The sequence below is a fragment of the Sceloporus undulatus genome, chromosome 3 (genome assembly GCF_019175285.1).
Source record: "Sceloporus undulatus isolate JIND9_A2432 ecotype Alabama chromosome 3, SceUnd_v1.1, whole genome shotgun sequence".
NCBI lineage: Eukaryota > Metazoa > Chordata > Lepidosauria > Squamata > Phrynosomatidae > Sceloporus > Sceloporus undulatus.
In genome coordinates, this window is record NC_056524.1 from 203,221,100 (window position 1) to 203,242,560 (window position 21,461).

Below are 21,461 nucleotides of genomic sequence, written 5' to 3' on the forward strand. Positions count from 1 at the left end.
GTGGACTTTTCCTGTTTAGTCTTCTTCATAGTTATACTCTCTTTTAAGGTATTCCATTCTATCATTTCACCTAGGTTTTTAGCTACCTGTTGTAGGTACTTGACTTTCTTTGGTTGCTAAGCATGCCCACTCCACCTTGGGTTTGTTTGGGGTTTTGCCATCTTACGTTTTCACCTCTGGATATTCTATTTCTGCAAACTTTAGGGTTCCTCCAAGCATTCTATTCAAGCAGATGGCATAGTTGTGTGAGTCTGTTGCAGCAAAAACAACAAAGAATCTTGTATTCTTGTTAAAGACTTAACAAGTTTTATTTAATAATAATAATAATAATAATAATAACAACAACAACAACAAGAAGAACAATAATAATTTATTTATATTCCTCTTCTCCAAACGATCCAAGTGGCTTACACTAAAAATGTCAATTTGGCATATTTTTTGCGGACTCTAGCCACCAATGAATGACTAACATCTGATGAAGCAGGCTAAGACCGACAGAAGAACATATCAATAATATGCAAAGACACAAGTCTTCAAAGTGCAGCAAGTCTTTTGGTTTCCCAGGAAAGCTGCTATTTCTGTCTTTTCCTGTAGTCTCATTTTATAACTCAAGACCTGAGTGAAAGAAAATTTGCCTTGTGCTTCTTTGTTCAGGCTCTCAGGCATTCAATTCCATTCCTCCACTTCATCTCCAGCCCACCTCTCCCAATTAAGTCAGTGTTCCATTTCTACTTATTTGGTTGTTTAGAGGAGGAATCCCCTGTTGCATAATTCTGCAAAAATTGGGATATGCTTGCACCTGCTGATTCATCCCTCTAGTTCATAAGTGGAATTGTTTTGGCTTTATAAGTATTAGTTGTTTGGGGGGGGGGTAGTTGCAGTAATAAGGGAAAAGACAGGATATAAAATAAATAAAATAGGTACTGTGAGAACTGGGAACACTATCAGTATTTATCTTCTATTGTAGTGACTGATTACAAGTTGTTTTGCATTCTTTCTTTCTCTTACGTAGATCAGCCAGTCACAAGAACACCAGCAATACATCACCTTCCTGCAGAAGCTACTGGGACCTTTACTGGAAGCATACAGTGCTGCAGCCATTTTCATCCATAATTTCAGTGGCCCTGTCAGGGAATCCGAGTACCTTCAAAAATTACACAAATACTTAATAACGAGAACAGAAAAGAATGTCGCTGTCTATGGTATGTAAAACAACTGCTTTCTATAGAAAAGTTGCTTTGCATTTACTAGTCTTGTTCTCAGCAATGTTGGTTGTATTCATCCTGAGATAATACTTTTCTCCTCACCTTCCCCACCTTTACAGCTGAAAGTGCCACCTATTGCCTTGCAAAAAATGCAGTGAAAGTCTTCAAGGACATGGGTGTAAGTATATATTTGCTTTACAATGCTGTATGCATTTCTAAATATGTATGTTCATGTTAGTCCTGTTAAATTCAGCGAGACACACCAGTCAAAACTTTGTTGACCCACTTGCAAAGTGTAATTGTGCACCTAGTAGTGGTCTGTTGCTGCTTCCCCAGGTGTATAAAGGGAGCCAAATTACACCCAAATGCACTCTTGTTGCCAATATGTCTTCATGGCGGGGGGGGGGGGGGGGGGGCACAGAGCTACACCCAGTAGCCTTTGGCTGTCCTTGCTCATCTCTGTTAAAAGTGTTGTGCAAGGAGGTATGATGAGACCTTGCTTCCAAACCACCTTTATCCTTTGTGTACAAAATTTTGTAATGGCTAGATTGCTTTTATTTAGTGTTACTCAGATGTAAGTTTGGTTTCTAGCCAGATTCCAGTTCATCTGACCACTTGGTTCTTTTCCTATATAGTAAGATGAGAATTAGTGGTTGGTGATCACTGTCTGTGCTAGTGCCAACTTTGAATTTATATACTAAATGAAAGGCATTTCTGGAGACCAAGCCATAATCTGCGGTACTTGAGGGAAACAGGTTCAAAAAAGTGAAGCTCTCCAAGGATGAAACCCCATTAAGAATCACTAAATGCAGGTTTAACTGTTGTTGTAAGCCAGTAAAATTAGAAACTAGATGTTTATAGAGTTTTGATTAGGAAAAGGTCTATTGTCCCTCAGTTCTCCTAGGATAGGGTATTTATCTTACAACTTAAAATTGTTTGGACCAATCTTTGCACTCATGATAACCATTATAAAGAAATAGAAATCAGGGAACCTTGTAATCAAGAAGGATAAATATTTTATGCCAAACCTCCTTTAACTGGAATATAGAAGTAATAGGATATGTATATATAGAGACAAAGAAAATATTTAGCATTTACTTCCGTATCAATACTAAGGGCTAGCTGCTCACACTTTTCTAGCTCAGACACCTTAGCAGCCACAGAAGATGAAACAGGAATACCAATACCCCCCTTTGGGTGGCCTTTCTTATTTTTAGGGTATATGAGGTAAAACCCTTCTAATGTGATATTGTTCATATCCCAGGTTTCTTGCAGTAGTATAATAATAGCTAGTAATGGCAAAAATAATGGCTACAAATTATACATACAGGTTGAGTCTCCCTTATCTGGATTTCCAAAATCCAAAATACTAATAAATAAATAAATTAATTAATTAAAAAAAAACCTTTTTGCATGGGTGGCTGAGATATTGACACCTTTGTTTTCTGATGGTTTGATGTACCCACACTTTGTTTCATGCACAAAAATAATTAAAATTTTATATAAGATTACCTTCAGGCTATGTGTATAAGATGTATGTGAAACATAAAGGTATTTTCTGTTCAGACATGGTTCCCATCTCCAAGATATCTCATTATGTATGTATATGAAAACACAGGTATTCAAAAAATAAAATAAAATTTAAAAAATCCAAAACACTTTCTTCAAGCATTTTGAATAAAGGAGAGTCAACCTGTAATTTTTTTTGTCACAGTTCATTTTGGACTAGCACTGTAATTAATTACTAACTGCTAATGACAAGTAATAACCTCAGTCCAGGGGCATCTGGCAGTTTTATTTCTGCCATCATGTCCCAGATCATAAGCACCATTGAGACAAATGCACCTGCTTATGGCCCATCTGTTAGTTGGTGAGTGCATGGATCTGTTGCAAAAGCCCCACTGACTCAGCCATTTCAGCCTTTAGGAAGCACATGCCTGCTTTTCATGTTCTCTTGTAAATAGTTGGTTTCTTGATGAGGCTACTAATTTATAGCACTTAAAGCTTCTTTGATGCAGCATCGTGCCCTTTGCCACATAGCCACATCAAAATTCCTGATGTCATCAATCTTGCATAGACTTGGCTCTTTTTAAAAAAGTTATAAATCTGTCCTTTTTGTGTTTCACATTACATCCATGACATCCACATGTCACTTTAATGCTTGATTCTAAATAGATTTAATATTCATACAATATAGTTGAGATGCTTTTTCACTCACAAGGACAGTTTGATTTTATCAGCTACAAGGGTCTCTGTGATCTGTGAGGTCCATTTCAGAGCCATATAGAATATGAAAGTTGCTCAGGCTAAACTCTATGAGCTGCTAGATCACACATATTGTTGTGTGAAGAAATGATTTTTGCAGTTAGATAAAGCAACCCAAAGTTATGTGGTTCTCAGAGGGCTTGTTTGTTCAGGGCTGCCATTAACTGGAGATAATGAGTGCTGCTGATGTTATTAAAACACTTACTTTTTCCTTCTAGGTGTTTAAGGAGACAAAACAGAAGAGAGAGTGTATTTTGGAACTGAGCAGCACTTTTCTACCTCATGGCAATAGACAAAAACTACTGGAATTCATCCTGAGTTTTGTTATACTGTAGAACAGACCTGTCACCTTCTGCTACCAAGAACTTGGGAGATTTGGAGAATGTGACACAGGTTCAGGGCTTTTTGCTGCTTCCATAGTGTTTATAGTGCCATTTTGGTAAGGCCTTATCTGACCCAACCACTGGAAGACAAGTGCCTTCTTAAATATGCATGTCTGGAACTTCACGGCTCAGTAACCCAGTTAAACACTTACAACATACTGGATGCAAGAGATAAAGCCATGTTTGTGCAAAACAAAACAATACTTATTTTTCACATGAATCACAAGTTACATATTTGCACCGCAAAGTGTTATGTTTATTTCAAGACTAATGACTGTGAGAAATGCACAAATGTCTTTACCAGCAATCTCTGCAGTTCTGAATAAGACAAAATAATTCAGAGTAATATGCAAACTTTATAAAAGCCTTGTCATCAAGACCAACAAATTCTGTTCACTCTTGTGGATTAATGTGTTTAGGAGAATTGATTGTGGTGGATGAAAGGGGCATTTAATAATATTTTTTCTATTGATTATTGTGGGGACATGCTAAATAAGAGAAACAGAGCAACAGTCAGCATCTCATTATGTGCCAGCTCCCAGTGAACCTCATCCATTGCACTGAAGTGGTGAAATAATATATTAAAATCTATTGGGTTTTCTCCCCAGTAGGATTGGAAAACTAATAATTAGTTTATTAAACATCTGGATCCTTAGCATTTTGCATCCAAAGCACTAAGATACCTTCTGTGATTTGCCTTTGAACCATGATATTAGCAGTTTGCAATTTTCCAGTACTTTGAATATATCTTAAACACTATAAATTTTAAAGATAAATTTTAGATATTTCAAAAGTGAATTAGTCCATTCTAATTTTTATTTATTTTGGATGTTATCACTAAAATCATACCAGTGAAATGGCTTAGGCAAATGTGCAACTCTGGCTTACCTGTTTATTATTAACGATACAGTTCAAGATTAAGGTTGGAAACCATTCATTTGATATTAAACTAAGACAAAAACCACAGAATTTGTTTTTGAGAGAAGTTCTCACTGTATTGAATGAAGAAAATATGTCTGCTGTTGTAACATTAACAGAACAATCATAGACTTGTTGTTTTCAGTTGGAATCTGGGAAACTGGCCATGAAAATTTATTTTAACTGTTATTTGGAAGAAAAATGCTGAAAGTGACAGTGTTGCACATTTACTCCTGCACAGACCTTCTGTGCAGTTTGTGTGTTTATTCCACAATGGTGTGTGCATTCTACATTTGTTACAGTCTTATCTTTTACAAATATATTTGTGAATTAAAGCAATTAACAGATTGCAATATTTTATCAGTATTTCCACATCACTGCCTCTGAGAGGAGCTGCTGTGCATGTTTTCCATCACTAAAATAGGTGCTTTAAAACATTTTAAGATGAATTTCTGAACCAAAGTTACATCATATCAGTATGTAGCAGACTGTACAACCTGAATTAATTTTCTTGTTCTTTTATTATTTTCAACAAGATAGCAGCTACAATGAACTCCATTTGTTCTAATAAAGCCTACTAGCTACTTAGAGCAATTACTTCTCATCCTTGCTAATGTGCACTATTTGTTAAACTGAATGTATTATCTGAATAGCAATTTCTAAATATTACTGATGGCTTCTATTTAATGTCAGATAAATAGGTGCTTGTAAATAAGTAATTTCTCTTTGTTTTACCACACATCAGTAGACATTCAGTGTATGCTTGAATCAAGTTTGCCCCCCCTCAAAAAAAAGAATCAAGCAATATATTGCAGATAGTGCTTGACTAATTTTAATGAAAATGTTCTAATTTAAAAAAAAAAAGATGGTGTAGGAATTACTTTGGATGCTAGAAAGCTAGTTGTCACTAATAATGATAACTTATTACCTTATTAAAATATTCTTGGTGTGTTGTAGTGTGCATCTGAGTTGATACAATGTAATGTATTGTAAATGCTGGATGTAAGGGGATGCTTTTCAGTGTTGACGTCATAAATGACAGAGTGACTTTGCATGTGCTGAAATGTCAAGCTGTGAATGTTGTGCAGGGGTAGGGGTAGGGATTTTTCTGCAACATGGACATGGCTAAACAGACAGTTGCATGTGGGCTGGTATGTCTTTTCTATGAAAGCAAAGCACAGAGCTCTTTACTACAAGGCAACTAAACAGAATTCTGCCTTTCTGTGCTTTATTTTTAAGCCCCTATATTGTTGATGTACAGTAAGATAAGGTTTTAATTGAAGATTTCATTTTCTAGTTTTTAAATGCTATGGCTCATCATAAGTCTTTATTTAGAATATTACAATTAAATATCTAAAGTTTATTTACTTGTACTTACAAGAGTACATCTCTACAAGTTAGTATTAAGGACAACATTCCACTTACATCTCTGGATTCTATTTGATGACTAATGTGTAGAATTTTTATCCTCTTTCAGGGGAATGAATTAAAAGAGGAGTCTATGAATTGTTTCCTAAGGACATGCACCTGTCCTTTCATAGTGACATCTTCATTTCCCTACTTTACATTTAAGTGTCACATTACGTATTTTTAACTGATTGGCTTGCCTGTACATTTTTTTAAAAGGTTAGCATGATATTTGCAACAATGAAGGGCTGACATAAAATTGCAAAATTCTGTAGCTGTTCTATATTTGTACTTATAAAAACAGGCACGGTCTTGAAAAATGTTACTGTACTGCTTTCCCTATTTTAACATCTTATGTATCTCTTGTAAGAAGCACAGAATCGGATAGTAATTTTATTTTAATAAACAACTCGGAATTTCTTTTGATTGTGACTGACTCAATAATAACATAATCTCATGTCAGTTTAATTACAGATCTGTGCCTAAATCTAAGGTGCTGTTTGTCTTCCAAATAGAGAGCTAGAGAAACTGAACCTCCCTGCCCAATGTAAAACTGAGTTTTATAGTAGCCACATCTGGAAAAATTCCAGTTGGATGGACAAATCTATGCAACAGTTGGTCAAGAGTTTATAACCTAATGGGTCCAATTAAGCACATTAACACAGTACACTTAGAAGCAATCATCTGATAAAGGCACTACAAATCTCATGTGATAGTCCTCTGGATTGAACAGTCCCTAGCAGCAGAGAATGAAGATGGATCAGGTTCTCCCAGACAACATCTGTTGTGTGTGCTCTTCAGGTCCATCAGTTGGCCCTTCTTATACATGGATTTTTTTATACACTGATTCAAGCATCCATGGTTTGAAAATGTTCAAAAAAAGTATAAATTTCAAATATCAAACCTTGATTTTCCATTTTTTATAAGGGACACCATTTTGATATGTCATATTTAATGGGACTTGAGCATCCACAAATTTTGTTAGCCACAGGGGATCTTGGAACCAAACCCCAGCATATAACAAGGGTCCGCTGTATCTGTCTTTTGGATTATGTCTCTCAGCTTGTCTATTTTGGCTAGTATTTCTAGGCCACAGTGTGAATTGTATAGCCCATTGGGGTGGTCCTGGAATCTTACCAAGTCCATATTATAATAAGAATGGTAGAAGAGAATCATGACTCTAGAGGCCTCCAGGATATTGCTGGCTTTGGCTTGCTGCACATGTAAAAGATTTAAACAGCCCAGAATTGTAAATGGCAGTACAATTTTGGTGATGGTAGATAGTCTATGGAAGACCTGAAAATGTGACAGGTCCACCCTGTTCTGTGTAAAACATGCCATATGGTCTAGTTGGAATTATGTACCAGGCACTGGAACCTTTCCGTCACGATAGCTTTCACACAGGGTAAGTGAGATGTTGCAGTAGATTTTTCCATCTTTGATAGCTTTGGGTGTGACCTTTTATTTACATATGTTGTTCCAAGTGTAACTGTTTGTGCATTCGGTAAATAATTCAAGTTGTGGTTAGTTTCCTATTTCAAAGCTGTTTGCCACAGAAGAGCCTTAATGTAATGACCAGTGGGCCCTACCTGCTCACAGACTGTCTTACCACATAGAACTATGGAGTCCTGTGGCATCATAGAGCCCAACCAATTTGTTATAACAAACATTTTTGTGGATCATTGTACAGTGAAAGCTTATGCCACAGTAAAATTTGTTGATTTTTGTTGGAGTCTTTTTGTGAAATGCATCCTTGGGAGTTATATCTTCTAGTTTGCTTCTAGTTACAAATTTGGTATCTGTCTGTATGTAGGTTTCTTCATGAGACTGATGTAATTTCTACTCCATACAGCTAAATTTGATGCCTTCCCTTATAAAAATTTCCCCAATTCTATCCATTTTATTCTGTTAACAACCATTATGAAAAAGACTGTCAGAAAATGTCCATTCTCAAAAACCCTTTGACGTCGGCAAAAGATTTGGTTTCCAATCTTCATGTGTGAGCAATACCTGTATTAGAGGAAAACAATGCAAACATAAAATTATTAACAAACAGTGAACCCTTACAAATCTGTTGAATACATTGGCTAGTGCTTATAAGAAAATAGTTACACTTCTCTAAATATGATCCATCTTAAAAAGGAAGAAGGTGGGCAAATTGTGCAAAAGTTTTCTCTTTTTTTGTTTTGTTGTTCTTGACAAGTTGTGAACGCCGGTGTATTCAGAAAATCTGCTAATGGCTGGACTTGCTCTTTCAGACAGACAATGGCCATTTCCCCCATTTCAGTAGGAAATAGTTCCCCAAGGCTGAAGAAGAAATGAAAACACCATTCCTGCCAATGGTTTTTGTAAAACCTAATTTTTAATGACAGCTGCTGTACCGCTAGGTTCCCTTGCATGTAAAAAGTCCTTCACCTTCCAAATATAGTTACATTAAAGATGTCAAACTAAGTGCCTTTTAATCTTTTAGTCTGTGTGTAATTCAGTTTTGCTCATAACATTTTATTAAACTGGCTTGAGCTTCATTCCTCATTTGAGGAGAAACTGCTTTCAGTTACTGTTACGATGGACCTTTAATTTTGGGAGATTTCAAGAAGGAGACGACAGTGATACTTCTGTTTAAAATGTAGACACTGAATACCAGAACTATCACCACTTAGTATGGAGTATGTTGACGCATTTAATAAATTGTCATCATGTACCAATGTCTGTTGAAAGGTAACCTAAAGTTGAAGAGAGAGATATTCTTGATATATGTTTTATATATATCCTTGTTCTCAAAGGATGAAAGAGACTTTCATAAAGAAGAAGCAGTACAGCAGTTAATGGCAGGAGGCAAGGAGGAGAGGTGGCTGGTAATTGGCATTGATTCCTGATGCTGTGACTGAACAGGCATGTCACAACTCATGGCTTTTCTCGAAGCAAACTGTGAGAGGTAGTTGACATAAAAACACTTCATTTCCCCCAATCTGTGTTAAACCTGAGTTGCCAACAAAGGAGCGAAGACAGTCTGCGTCATTTTTTTAAATTGCTGTGGCTGAAGATATGATGAAAAACAGCATTAACCTATGTTTTTTAAAAAACCAGTAAGGGTTCTATGATGTATATTTGTTTACTGTGTTCCTCCACCTCAGATATATAGCAGGAAACCTACAACCAAATGGCATTGATTGATTGCTATTTATATCCTGTCCTTCCTAAGAAAGAGTGGTTAACAGTTCAACATGGGCACCATTAAAAGAAGTATGTGTTTACACACACCACCATTACTACCACCACAACTAAACCACCAGTAACTAAAGAAATGTAGAAATTGTCATTGCCTTTAATGTTTGTTCAAATGAATGCATTTTCAGCTGGTGGCTAGAAGACAACTGGCAGGAGGGAATTCCATGCAGCTCCGGAAGAGGACATTAGAAAACAAACAAACCAGAAAGTGAATTAGAAATTGGCTTCCTTAAAAAAACAAAGGCTTTTCCTTTTGGAGGCCAAAAGTGTCACAACCTTTGTGTGTATGTGCTTTCAAGTCACCTGTCAGCCACAGCAGTTATTTTTAAATTAGTCTACATTTAGCCTTCTCCCCTACATTTTTTACTAAGGCTTAATATACAATGGAGATACTTTTGGAGGGCTGCTTAGGTCTTGAGGTTACATGTGATAGAATAAAATGCATTGCATATTACAACCTTGAGTTTATGAGGATTTATAGTGTGAGCAGAAAACAATCTTGGTAAGGTAGCAGTAAGAAAATGAGAAGAGCACATACAGATTATTATTATTATTATTATTACTATTACTATTACTATTACTATTACATTTTATTTATATATGTGAAGTTGAAGAGTTTCATGGCTGGCATCCATAGTTTTTTGTGGGGTTTTCAGGCTAGGTGGCCATGTTCTAGGAGAGTTTGTTTCTGACATGTATATACAGTAGCACCGTAGGGTTACACGGTGCTTTACATAGTGAACCAACTGAAATACAGATAAAAGCCCACCTGCAGCATACATTCTAAGAAGAAGCAGGAGGAAATTATAAAATTAACAACATATCATTAAAATAACTTTAAAAATCATCTTAGAAAACAAAACAGATTAATACACATTATCTACTGTCAAAATCAGGTTTTTGGTTGGGAAGTTTCCCTAAATGTACACTCAATCAAGGAAGCCACAGCCTTGTGTCTGCAAGACCGGAGCAGGGCTGTTGAGGATAGGGTTTCATGAAGGTCTCTCAGTCATAGGGTCACCATTAGTCAAAGTTGACTTGATGGCAGTTAACAGCAACAGTCATGGAGGGGGGGGCATTAAGCCCTGGGGAGGATGAGGGTAGTTTCTACCATGACAGTAGAGGGCAGTATTTATTCCCTTTTCTATACTGGTGTCCCCAATTTTGAAGTTGAGCACTGTAGTGGGGATGAGTGTGTGCATTTGTGACTCAAGAGAGTCCAATAAACCAGAAAACTAAGGGGAACGAACTCTTCCATGGAATTATTCAGGCTAATACAATACCCAAAAAGTAATTTAGTATTGGGGACATAATGGGGACTGAATTCTATTAGTCTCAACTAGAATAGACACAGTGAAATAATGTTGACATAACTTTCCATAATTCATTCAATAGATCTACTCTAATTGGGACTAATCTAAAAGATTCAGGCCACCATTACCATCAAGGACATGTGTTACGATGACAATTTTCAGAGCATTTGGATAAATGCATATGTGAGTCATAACAAAGACAACAGTTCTATAGTTTTTTGTGGTTTTTTCAGACTATGAGGCCATGTTCTAGAAGAGTTTATTCCTGACATTTCACCAGCAGCTGTGGCTGACATCTTCAGAGAATGCTGGCGTGTAAGAGAGTGGGGTATATACATATGAACATGGCCTCACAGCCCGAAAAAAAACAAACCCAAAACACACACACACAATGAATGCCGGCTGTGAAAGCCTTTCACTTCGCAACAGTTCTATTTAGCTAAACAAGTCTTACTTCAGTCATTCATGGAAACTGCTCAGAAAGAAGGCAACCTTGGACTTGATCTTGAGTGATATCCAGAACCCGATGAAAGATGGGCTGTTGTTGAACACTGTTAACCATGAGAATAAAACTGTCAGATGCACTATATGTCATTGTGAAGTTGATAAGAGAAATCAAGACTCTCAACCCTTTTCAAGATGCTTAGAAGTGATTTGAAAGAATGACACTAGAAGCCGGGCAAACAGATGAAATTAGAAAATGTAGCAATCAAGAAGATAAAAATATTGATAATGAGCAGCACCAAAAGATTCAGCAAGGCAAGAAGGCTTTCTTTATACTGTTTAAGTCTTACCAAACGTGAAAGGCAAAAAGGGATCATGAATTCTGAAAAAAACATGTAAGCTCATTAAAGAGAAAAATAATATTCAAGGGGTATTACTAAAGAACATTAATCAACAGAATATCATTTCTTTAGTATGGTTAGAAATAGGAATCCAAACAGAGAGTCAGTTGGACTATTAGAAGAGAAAAGATGGTAAATTAGGGTTGGGAGACAGAGAAGCTGGGTGAATTATTTACACATCTCCTTAATGTGGATGATGCATGATGAATACCCAAACTCAATAAAAAGTTCCAAAGACAAATTATGACATTACTCTCTTGCAGGAAAAACAACAGCTTGTTAATTAATATTGTAGCATACACTTTGGAGCTTCACTTCATCACATGCATTAAGTATTCTTCAGAATCTTAGGGATATGTAGTAAAAATAGTTAAGGATGGGTCTGTAGACAGTGAGATAACAGGAAAATTAAATGCAGAAAGCAAACACATTTTGTTCTTTAGAAGTGTCAACATCCATGTGGACAGAAGTGTGTTATAGCTGGGCCACAGCAAGCAATTTGGGGTGTTCCAGGAATCCAGTAGCCAGTGCTGACCATCTAGATCATCTAGAAGCACTGTCATTCCAATAACGAATAACATAAATGATATCCCTCTGCATAATATACTTTCAATAAACTATCCTCTACTATCCTTACAAAAAGAATATACCTAATATAAGCACATGAAAGAAAATATTAGCATTTTAAACTAGTAAATGCCTCTAGAGGTATCTACATCTGTTTGTTTTGTAGAAAAAGTGGTATAATTTTACAGAAATAGGCAATACCATTTGCAGTCTTACTGTTGGAGTTGTGTTCCCAAGTGGGTCCTGCAGTTAGCAAAACATAAGGAAAGACAACAGCTGAGATGTTTCAAAGTCACTAGAGAAGGATTTAATTCTGCACTTCTCATTAAACATAATAACAGCTGTGTCTGTTTTAAAAATCTGAACAATTATATTTTCCCTAAGGATCTTATTCTCTGTGAAAAGGGGGTAGAAATAAAAGACTGTGGGAGATGAGAGCAACATTTTTAAACATCGCTGATATTGGAGGGTGTGCAGAAATTTTCAATTTTATAAGATGAAGATGGACACACAGTTCCCAGAGATGAGCAAAGATGTGACACCAAAGCTTCTGTTCTGGAATATATAGTCTTTTAAAATTTAATTTCACCCAACTTTCGCTGCTAATTAAGAAACAGAGATCTTGTATGCCCCATTAAGGCAACATATTAGCTGCCATAAACTTATTCATTCCACCTTCTTGAGCTGCGTCCATACAGTACACTTGTGTGTTTCTATGCACAGGATTAATGAGCCACAAGAATCAAGGTCCTAGGCTAGGTAATGGATTATTAAATGCAAGCTGAGCCTTTGCTGTATAGTGAAGACTGCATATCTTAAGGAGATTTGAATGAATAAATTTAGGATACATTAACTATTTAGACACATTCTTGCCTTCTGATAGCCCTTGGGTTATAAAGACTATTGGAATAGACCTTTAAGAATTCTTAATTATTCAGAAATAATCCTAAAATGTATTTATTTGTAAAACTACCACAGGCTTCAACTAAAGCCTTGTTCAGTAAAAGATCTTTTCCATTTATACTATCAGTGAATATAAAGCAACAGAGTACTGTGCCTGACATATTGCTTAATAATGAATCAATAGGGTATTTTTAACACAGTGAAGAACTTGACTACCGTATATACTCGACTATAAGTTGACCTCATGTATAAGTCAAGGGTAAGTTTTGAGGGCAAAGTTATGGATTTTGATATGACCCATGGATAGGCTGAGGGTAAGACTTAGGGGCATATAGCAAAGGATCTAAAGGATGAAGCAAAGCAAAACAATGTCAAAGAATGTAACAAAATTCCAGCAGACATAACTCTTTGTGCTCAGTCTTAAGGCTGGATGGCTGAGACAGTAGGGAGAGTCAGTGCTTCCAGGACAGATTATACTCTTGCTTTTCACCAGGGGATGGTTTCTTCTTTTAAATAAGAGTTAAGGTACAGTACTTACATTGACCCATGGATAAGTCAACTCAGGTTTTTTGGGTCAATTTTTTGACTTGAATTTCTAGATTTATACATGAGTATATACAGTAAATATTCAGTATCCAAAACAACATTGTACGTGTTTATGCATGATTTTATTCACTTGGATGTTTGATCATGCCTCTTCATATTTATTGCTTATGTTAATTTTATTGTTTGTGTTATTTCTAACAGAAAGGCAGTAAACTGGTCATGACGATTTCCATTCAGGCTGTGAGTTTGCTTAGTGAAGCCAAACTTTTTGTTCTCTCTGTAATTTTCATCAAGAATCAGACACCATATGTGATTTCTACCAGTGAAGAAAAAGTAATTATATTACCAGCTAGAACTTGTCTTAGAGCTTAATTTCAAGTGCCTGGCGATCCTTTTGTTAATTACTTTTAACATATCCTGTGCAGCCATTTTATACCTACCACTTCCTGTAGTTACATATTCTTGTTAGCCAGCTCTTTACATGACTCACCCTGCCCTGTTTTATATCTGAATTTTGCAATTTAAATGGACATGAAGCAGAGTGAAAATAATCACACTAGAGTTAGAATGAGAAGTTTCTAGCTGGTATGATAATTGATTTCCCTAAACCTGTGGAAGTCACAAAGGAAGTCTCATTTACCATGAGAAATATAGATTGAAACCAAAAGTATTTCTCTCTCATCAGTTGTCTGAACTGGCCCATACTTCGCATTCTCAGCATATCAAAATTATGAAAATACACAGATAATAAATGCATACTTGACTGGGTCAGATGTACTACTAAGATACAAAAATATGCTTTAGTAGAGGACTTCTGCTACATGTAGCTTGCTCCCTAAATTATTTTTAAAATTCCCTATAGCATGAAATATTGTGACTATTTTATAACAGATCAAATATAAAGTCCAGTTGGGTTTTTTTCCCTTCCATGGTTTATTCACATTGACCTTGTTAGCATAACCTGTATTATTTTGGGGTACAAATATTTTATTTTATTATAATAGCAGTTACACAGAGGTCGAACCTGGAAAAGTCAGATGATTTTTAAGTGAACTTCTGATGACTGGTCACAGACCTGAGGGCACATGAAAAGGACCCTTGTAACTTTATGGCTGTAAATATTGCTGCTTCCCACCCTCTACCTTGTGTATTTCCTCTTGAAGGTCACAGACAAAGATTTTTTCAAATCAAAAGCAATAAGTCAATCTTTCTGCTATCCTCATTGTATTTTCTCACATCTGATCCTATCCAACTTCCCTGGGGTTGTCTGATCTTGTTACTGCTTGATTACTGTAAATCAATGTCACTTTCCCCAACCAAAAATATTTCTTTTGTAACTCTGACCACCCCCATGTTTCAGACAGCCTTGTTGGGCCACTGTCACTGTCTGGCAGATGTTGACCATAGAGTTGCTCTGGAGAATGTAAATTCCTAGAGAGGTGTTCTCTTAAGTTAAAAAAATAGTGGTTTTTTATTTTCCGTTTTCCCACTTTCATGGGAAAACATGTGCCCCTATAACCAGAAAATGTGATGAGCCCATTGTATATTTTTTCCCTCCCACTGGGAGCAGCTGGCAAGTCCTAAGAATCCAGTAGTGGGTTGGACACAGATTCATAGTCTGAAGAACAAAGGTGGAGCTATCAGGACTGGGTCTCCACACCGTGACCCAGCCAAACTTGAATGAGAGAGATCTGACACCACAGAGTTGGCCAAACTTGACATCAGAGAGTCAATGATTCTTTGCACTGTGGAACTGATGAGGCCTCCATGCCCTTCATAACCTTGGCACCTTCCTAGTATGGGACAGAATGTTGCTCCTGGGAGCTGATATGTCAACACTAGCTTTGTGTGCAACACCAGCATCTGAAAAGATGACAAACACCAGTCTGAAGGACAGAGAGGTTTTCTCTAGGCATCTTATTTGGTGGGAAGGAATGGAGCTTGAAACAGTATAACATGCCTCAATTCAACTCCAGCAATTGTTAGAGCAACTTGCCCACTTGGGCCTAATCTTCCTGCATATGTAGTAGGCTTTCACCACCACCAAGAATAAGATAGCAATGAAGAGAGAGAGGGGAGGGGGGGAATACCCTGTTCATGCCCATCCCTGGCCAGCAGGTTTTAGGAAATAAGCTGAGCTAATAAGGAAATAAGATGAATTTTTCATACTTCTCCTATGACCGCTTTACATTACATCTGTGCCATTTTGATGAGGGGTGAGGAGATGGACCTCCCTGCCAGTAGTGATGAGGGAGATTTTCTTTCATTTCAATATTTACAAGCATTTCCTAAAATTTGCAACTGTCTTCATATTCAGACTAGAAAGAATTTTAGTAACACAATTTCAGATATGGAGAAAACCAAAACTGACATTCATCCATTTGGTTCAGGGATCAGAAAGCTTAACTCCTAAAACCCTGGGTTTGAATCCATGGTATTCAACCATGTTAGTACCTAACTAAGGTTGCTAACTGATTCCACCCCCCCCCCTAGAGATTTCTTATCTTTAATACATATATAGCAGACAGGGATAATGTGATCTACTTCATGCTGTTATTAGAAATTGGATTAAATTTTTGTTAGTAGCTGAAGAATTTGCACATCCCATACTCAAGGCAGAAAGAACTGGAGTCATTTTAAAAACAAAAACAAAAACTGTATGCACACAAAATCAAAAGTAAGGAGTTCCCAAGGTCTTTAGAAGAACATGCATGGAAGAATTTCACGAACTTGCCTAAAATAAAACATTATCTCCTGAAAGAAGTTCAAATCTCTGTGCCAGTTCAAACATTATTGCAGCAGTTTAGTTGTCACTGAAGAATTATTGTTCTATTGTTAAAAACACAAATTGGTCATAGTGCCATCTCAAGTGCATTCTTATTTGAGTTAGCTGAATTATTTGGTAAATGTAAAGCAGCAGCTATTTACTTATTGAGAAGTAGGAACTGGAGTGATTATTATTATTATAGTTGTTGTAATGTGTTTTTATTTTGTTCTTCCTGCCTGGGGTTCTGGGAAGCTCTCCACAACTAGTCTGTGAGGCAAGGTAGGTTAGCTTTAGTGTGTGTGACTAGCCAAATGTCACCCACTGGATTTCATAGTTGTAAAGAACTAGAATCCAGGTTTTGTAAACCCTAGTCCAACAGTTTATCTCTGCAGCTAACCTGTATGAGGCACTGAGACATTATTATACCTGTATCAGGCACCAAGCACATGGAGGCAATTACCAGTGGGTTTGTCATGGTTTGAATTTGTTCTGCGCAGAGCAGTTGAAATCATGGTTTAAGGTCATGCTGGTCAAAATGGAGTCACAGAAAATTAATTAATATCCTGATTTTCTCCCGCATGGGACCCAAAAAAGAACAACGATTCACTTCAAAACTTATTTTAAAAAACTGAAATGCTCCAAGTGAAGATACAATGTAGGGTTCTTCAGAGAGAGAGAGAGATTTCTGGTGGTGTTCGGAGTGGGAGAAAGTGATTTGTGACCTTTTAATTTATTGGTGTGGGTAATTCATCTGCTGTAATAATGAAATTAAGTACAAATTGCTGATTGATATTTTAGAGCATAGAAGAAATGTTACCAGAGGAGTTAAAGTAATTTGTCCATAATTTTTAGTGCTTAAGAGATTAGTCACAGCAATGCACTGCAACATTTCCTTATCTTTTATTAACACGTCTTTGCTGTATTAAAGAATCTGGTTGAAATTCTGTAGTAGTTTTCATGATTAAGTTCTAGTCTTGAAGGTTATAAGCTACTGAAAATTATGTTACGGCAGAAAATGACCTACGCCTGTGCACTCTGACTGTATATGCATATGAGACAACTATTATTTTTAAGGAAATGTTAAAAGAATACAAAGACTTTAAAAAGTAGTATGGTGGTTTTATCTAGCTTTCAGACTTTCATTATTTTTAAAAAAAAGCATAAAAAGAGAAAATCTTGCCCCTTCAGAGAATAATTATCTTCCCCAACACTATCATACCTGGAATTCCATTAATATATATAGTAATATATACAGTAATATATACAGGAAAAGTATTCCATCTAAACCTTAGGAAGAACTTCCTGACAATAATTGCTGTTCAACACACTCCTTTGGAATGTGGTGGAGTCTCCTTCTTTGGAGGTTTTTAAACAGAGGCCATCTTTCAGGAGTGCTTTGATTATGTATTCCTGCATGTCAGGGAACTTGATGGCCCTCGTGGTCTTTTCCAACTCTATGGTTCTATATTAATACATGAAGGCATGTCCAATAAATGCTCACCACATTATTGTCCAACACCATTTGGGTCCTAGAAATGAATCTTATAGCAGTGAATAACATATTGCTTTCCTCAACTCCATGTTTTGTTTTGTTTTTTGTGGTGTATCTGTAGGTTCTGAGCCAGCAAGGCATACTGGTTTGAGTGTTGTTGGACTACAGCTCTGGAGACAGTGGTTTGAATCCCTTCTTAGCCTTGGAAATCCACTGGGAGACCTTGGGCAAGTCTGATTCTCAGCCTCAGAAAGTCCCATGATAGATTTCCCTTAGAGTCACCATAAGTTGGAAATGACTTGAAGGCACACAACAACTAGTATAAGTTCTTCTTCTTTTTTCACCCCCAAGGGAACTGTCAATTACTTTTAATTTAGTTGCACAACTGGAAAGAATTTGGAGGAATAGGTGTGCATTGTGAGTGGATCAAGACTACTAAGAAGAATAAGTGCAATAAACTTTGCACAAAAGCATCAGCTTTGGGCAAAGTGAGTTCTTCCAAATATTCTTGTACTGCAAATCCTTTCAGACCTAGCCAGAATAGTAAATGTCAAGGAATATTATGAACTGTTATCCACAAATATCGATAAGTCCACATTTTCTCCATATCTGCTTTACAGTTTGGAGATTTGAAAAAAAAATAAGTGGAAAGTACTAGAGAGGGTGATAGTTAAGAATCGAGCCATAGTTAGGAAATTTTAAAAAGATAGGTACAGAGTTTCTGTTAGTAGGAGTTGATTATTAAATTTTGGAAGGAATAATTTGCTTCCCTTCAGGGTTTCTTCCTTTCCAGGTTTGGGGCCAATTTGTATGAAAATGTCACATGTCATACAGGCATCCTTGAACAAAAAGCCTGAAAAATTATAGAAGGTGAAGTAGAAGGGCTAAAGAGTTATGATTAATGTTATGATCAATGTGTCATGAGTTATGTGTTATGCATTGTGAGTTATACATAAGTTGATTAATGAAGTCATTCAGTGCTATCCTTCAGTGTGATATATGGCATTACTTACTACCTGTGCCCTTCCACAGACTACATAAGGACAAACCATTTCTTTGCCAAAGCATAAATGGACACAGATCTGATACTCCAATTTTGCTGGGACTGGAGCCAACAGTGGAAGAAGTGGCTGGAGATGGAGATAATCAAAAGCAACAGATTCACCACCACCACCAGCACAGAGAAGCAGACACCAAGATGTTGGATTCAAACTATTTTACCACACCAAAAAAGGTAACACTGGCGGGTTACAGACCGCCCATTTGGGGCGGGCAGTACCCGCCCCTTTCTCCGGTGTATCAGGGTCTCAGCTGCCAGAACGGCAGCCGCTGAGGCCCTGATCCGCCGCTTTTCAGGCTGCAGGGAAGCGGCAAAACGCCGTTTCCCCGCAGCCTGAAAAGGGGTGTCCTTGGGGCTTCAAGCCCCAAGGACACCCCGCGGCAGCAGGAAGGAGGAGAAAGGGGCCACTTGGCCCCTTTCTCCCTTGCTTTGCTGGGCGCAGCCGTCTGAAGGCTGCGCCCAGCGACGCAAAGCGGTGCCACAAACCAGGAAGGAGCTCCGAAATGGAGCTCCTTCCTGGTCCGCGCTAAGGGCGCACTAGGCGTCCTGGCGCGAAGCGAGGACCGCACCGTATAGAGGTGGCGCGGCCGTGATGTCCTCATGGCGGCCTGGAATGGCCACCGTCATTTTTTACGTGCAGAACACATATTAGGGTTAGGGAGGTGCGGAAGCACCGCGCTTCCCTAACCCTAGTATGCGCTCCGCACGTACTTTAATGGCAGTGTGTAACCCACCACTGTCCACAGCCTTGTTACTTTTGTTTGTGCAGAGCTGTGCCTGAAACCTTGTTTCCACAAAAGGTTAATATTATTCCTGGATTGTGCGATTTTAGAACATGGGTTGGGTTGTGGTAGAATACAGCTCCTGGATTGGTATGCTGTCCATAGCAAGCAAGCATGTTAGGGAGAGGGGTCTTAGTCTACCTCCCCCCCCTACTTTTTTGCTTTCTTTTGTGCAGGGGTCTCCTTCCAGAGGAGGACCTATTCACACTCAAGTTCCCCTCATCTGAAGTGGAAATGTAGACATGTTCAGCTTGGTGAAGAGAAGATTGGAATAAAATGATTGCACTCTAAATATCTCAAGGGCTATAACAGAAAGCAGGGGGGCAGAACTATTCAAAAAGGGTAGGACCAGATCTAACAGTTTGAAGCTATCCATGGCCACCTTGCTGGTGAAGACTTGGTCTTCCCCCCACCAATAACCTCACTTGGTTCCCCCCTGTCAGAGTCTGAGGCATGGGTGGCCTGGGTTCCAAGGGGGCCTGCTGGAGCCAGGGTCATGGATGGTGAACTTTAGAGAGTCTAATGGCAGAGGCAGATTATAAGTCAGGAAACAGCCAGGTATAAACACAGCAAGGCTGGGTTCCAAGAGTCCAAAGGGCCAAAGGCAAGAGCCAGAGTAAGGAAGCAGACCAGGTCTCAACACAGCAAGGCAGGGCTCCACAGGTCCAAGGGCCAGAGGCAGGAAGTAACCAGGTCTGAACACAGCAAAGCTAAAAAGGCAAAATGAAAACAGAGGAAATACAGTACAGAAGACTATGTTGCTGTGGCAAGAGCTGAGAGGTCAATGCAACCCTGAAAAGGCTGTACCTCCAGCTACTCCAGGTGCCATACATGAGTAGAGCTGCCTGTGCCTGTTGGCTAACCCTGATCCTTCTAGGACTCTGGCAGCTAAGATGTGGTCTTACAAACACTTTGTCAACAGGATTCCAGCAGCCAGAAATCCTATCCTGCAACGACTTACACAGGTGGACCCTTACACTCACATGCCCCACCACCTCCACTCTTACTCTTACTCACCTGTAGTTGTAGATCCACCCGGGCAGATCATGAGGTCAGGCTTGGAGAAAAGCAAGGAAAAGGAAGCCTCACAGCCTGCTTATATGAACAGTTGAGACCAAAATAGTTGAACTCTTTAATATGCTGACCAAATCTCACTCAAAATCTCACAAGAGTGTGAAATCCTGCAAGATTTGATGAGAGCTGGGATGAAATCTCGCCCCAGACTCCAGGAAGTCTTCTGATGGTCGAGATCATTCTGAGAATTTGGCTGGAGCTCCAAGCAGGTACTAGTGGAGACCTGGTGCTAGACCCCTCAGTAGCCCCCCAGTAACCACAAATCTTTGACAGCGTTGGGACGTCTTCTCTGTTGCCCAGAGGATAGGACCATATCTAATGGTCTGACATTACAAGAGAGTAGATTTCAATTGAACATTAATAGGAACTCATTGACTGTAAGAACAGGTTAGCAAAGGAACCAGTTATGGGGTCTCCTTCTCTGGACATCTTCTCTGGACATCTTCAAAAAAAGGCTGGACAGCTACCTCTGGGGATGTTCTAGCTGGAGATTTCACATTGAACAGGGGGTTGGATTGGTGACCCATGAGGTCTCTTCCAACTCTATGATTCTAAGCCTTTATTGGAGTTCAGAAATATAACCATATTGTTCTAGAATATCAGTATACAAAGGGATCATGATGGATCATGTAACACCTTTGAGACTAATCAAGCAAAGGAAGTTGTAACATAAGCTTTTGTAGACTAGGACAATGAATGTCTATGA

At 38.1% G+C, this 21,461-nt stretch overlaps 1 protein-coding gene across 7 annotated transcripts in view; it reads left to right on the forward strand.

The window, feature by feature from the left end:
- GPAM (glycerol-3-phosphate acyltransferase, mitochondrial) overlaps positions 1-6,598 on the forward strand; it is a 53,135-nt gene extending 46,537 nt beyond the window's left edge. For all 7 annotated transcript variants that reach the window (XM_042458035.1, XM_042458042.1, XM_042458041.1 and 4 more), the window contains 3 exons: positions 1,013-1,202; positions 1,325-1,383; positions 3,689-6,598. In XM_042458035.1, coding sequence (XP_042313969.1) covers positions 1,013-1,202; positions 1,325-1,383; positions 3,689-3,805 — 366 coding nt within the window. In that variant the 3' untranslated portion in view covers positions 3,806-6,598. The remainder of the gene's footprint in view (positions 1-1,012; positions 1,203-1,324; positions 1,384-3,688) is intronic.
- The last annotated feature ends 14,863 nt before the right edge of the window (positions 6,599-21,461 follow it).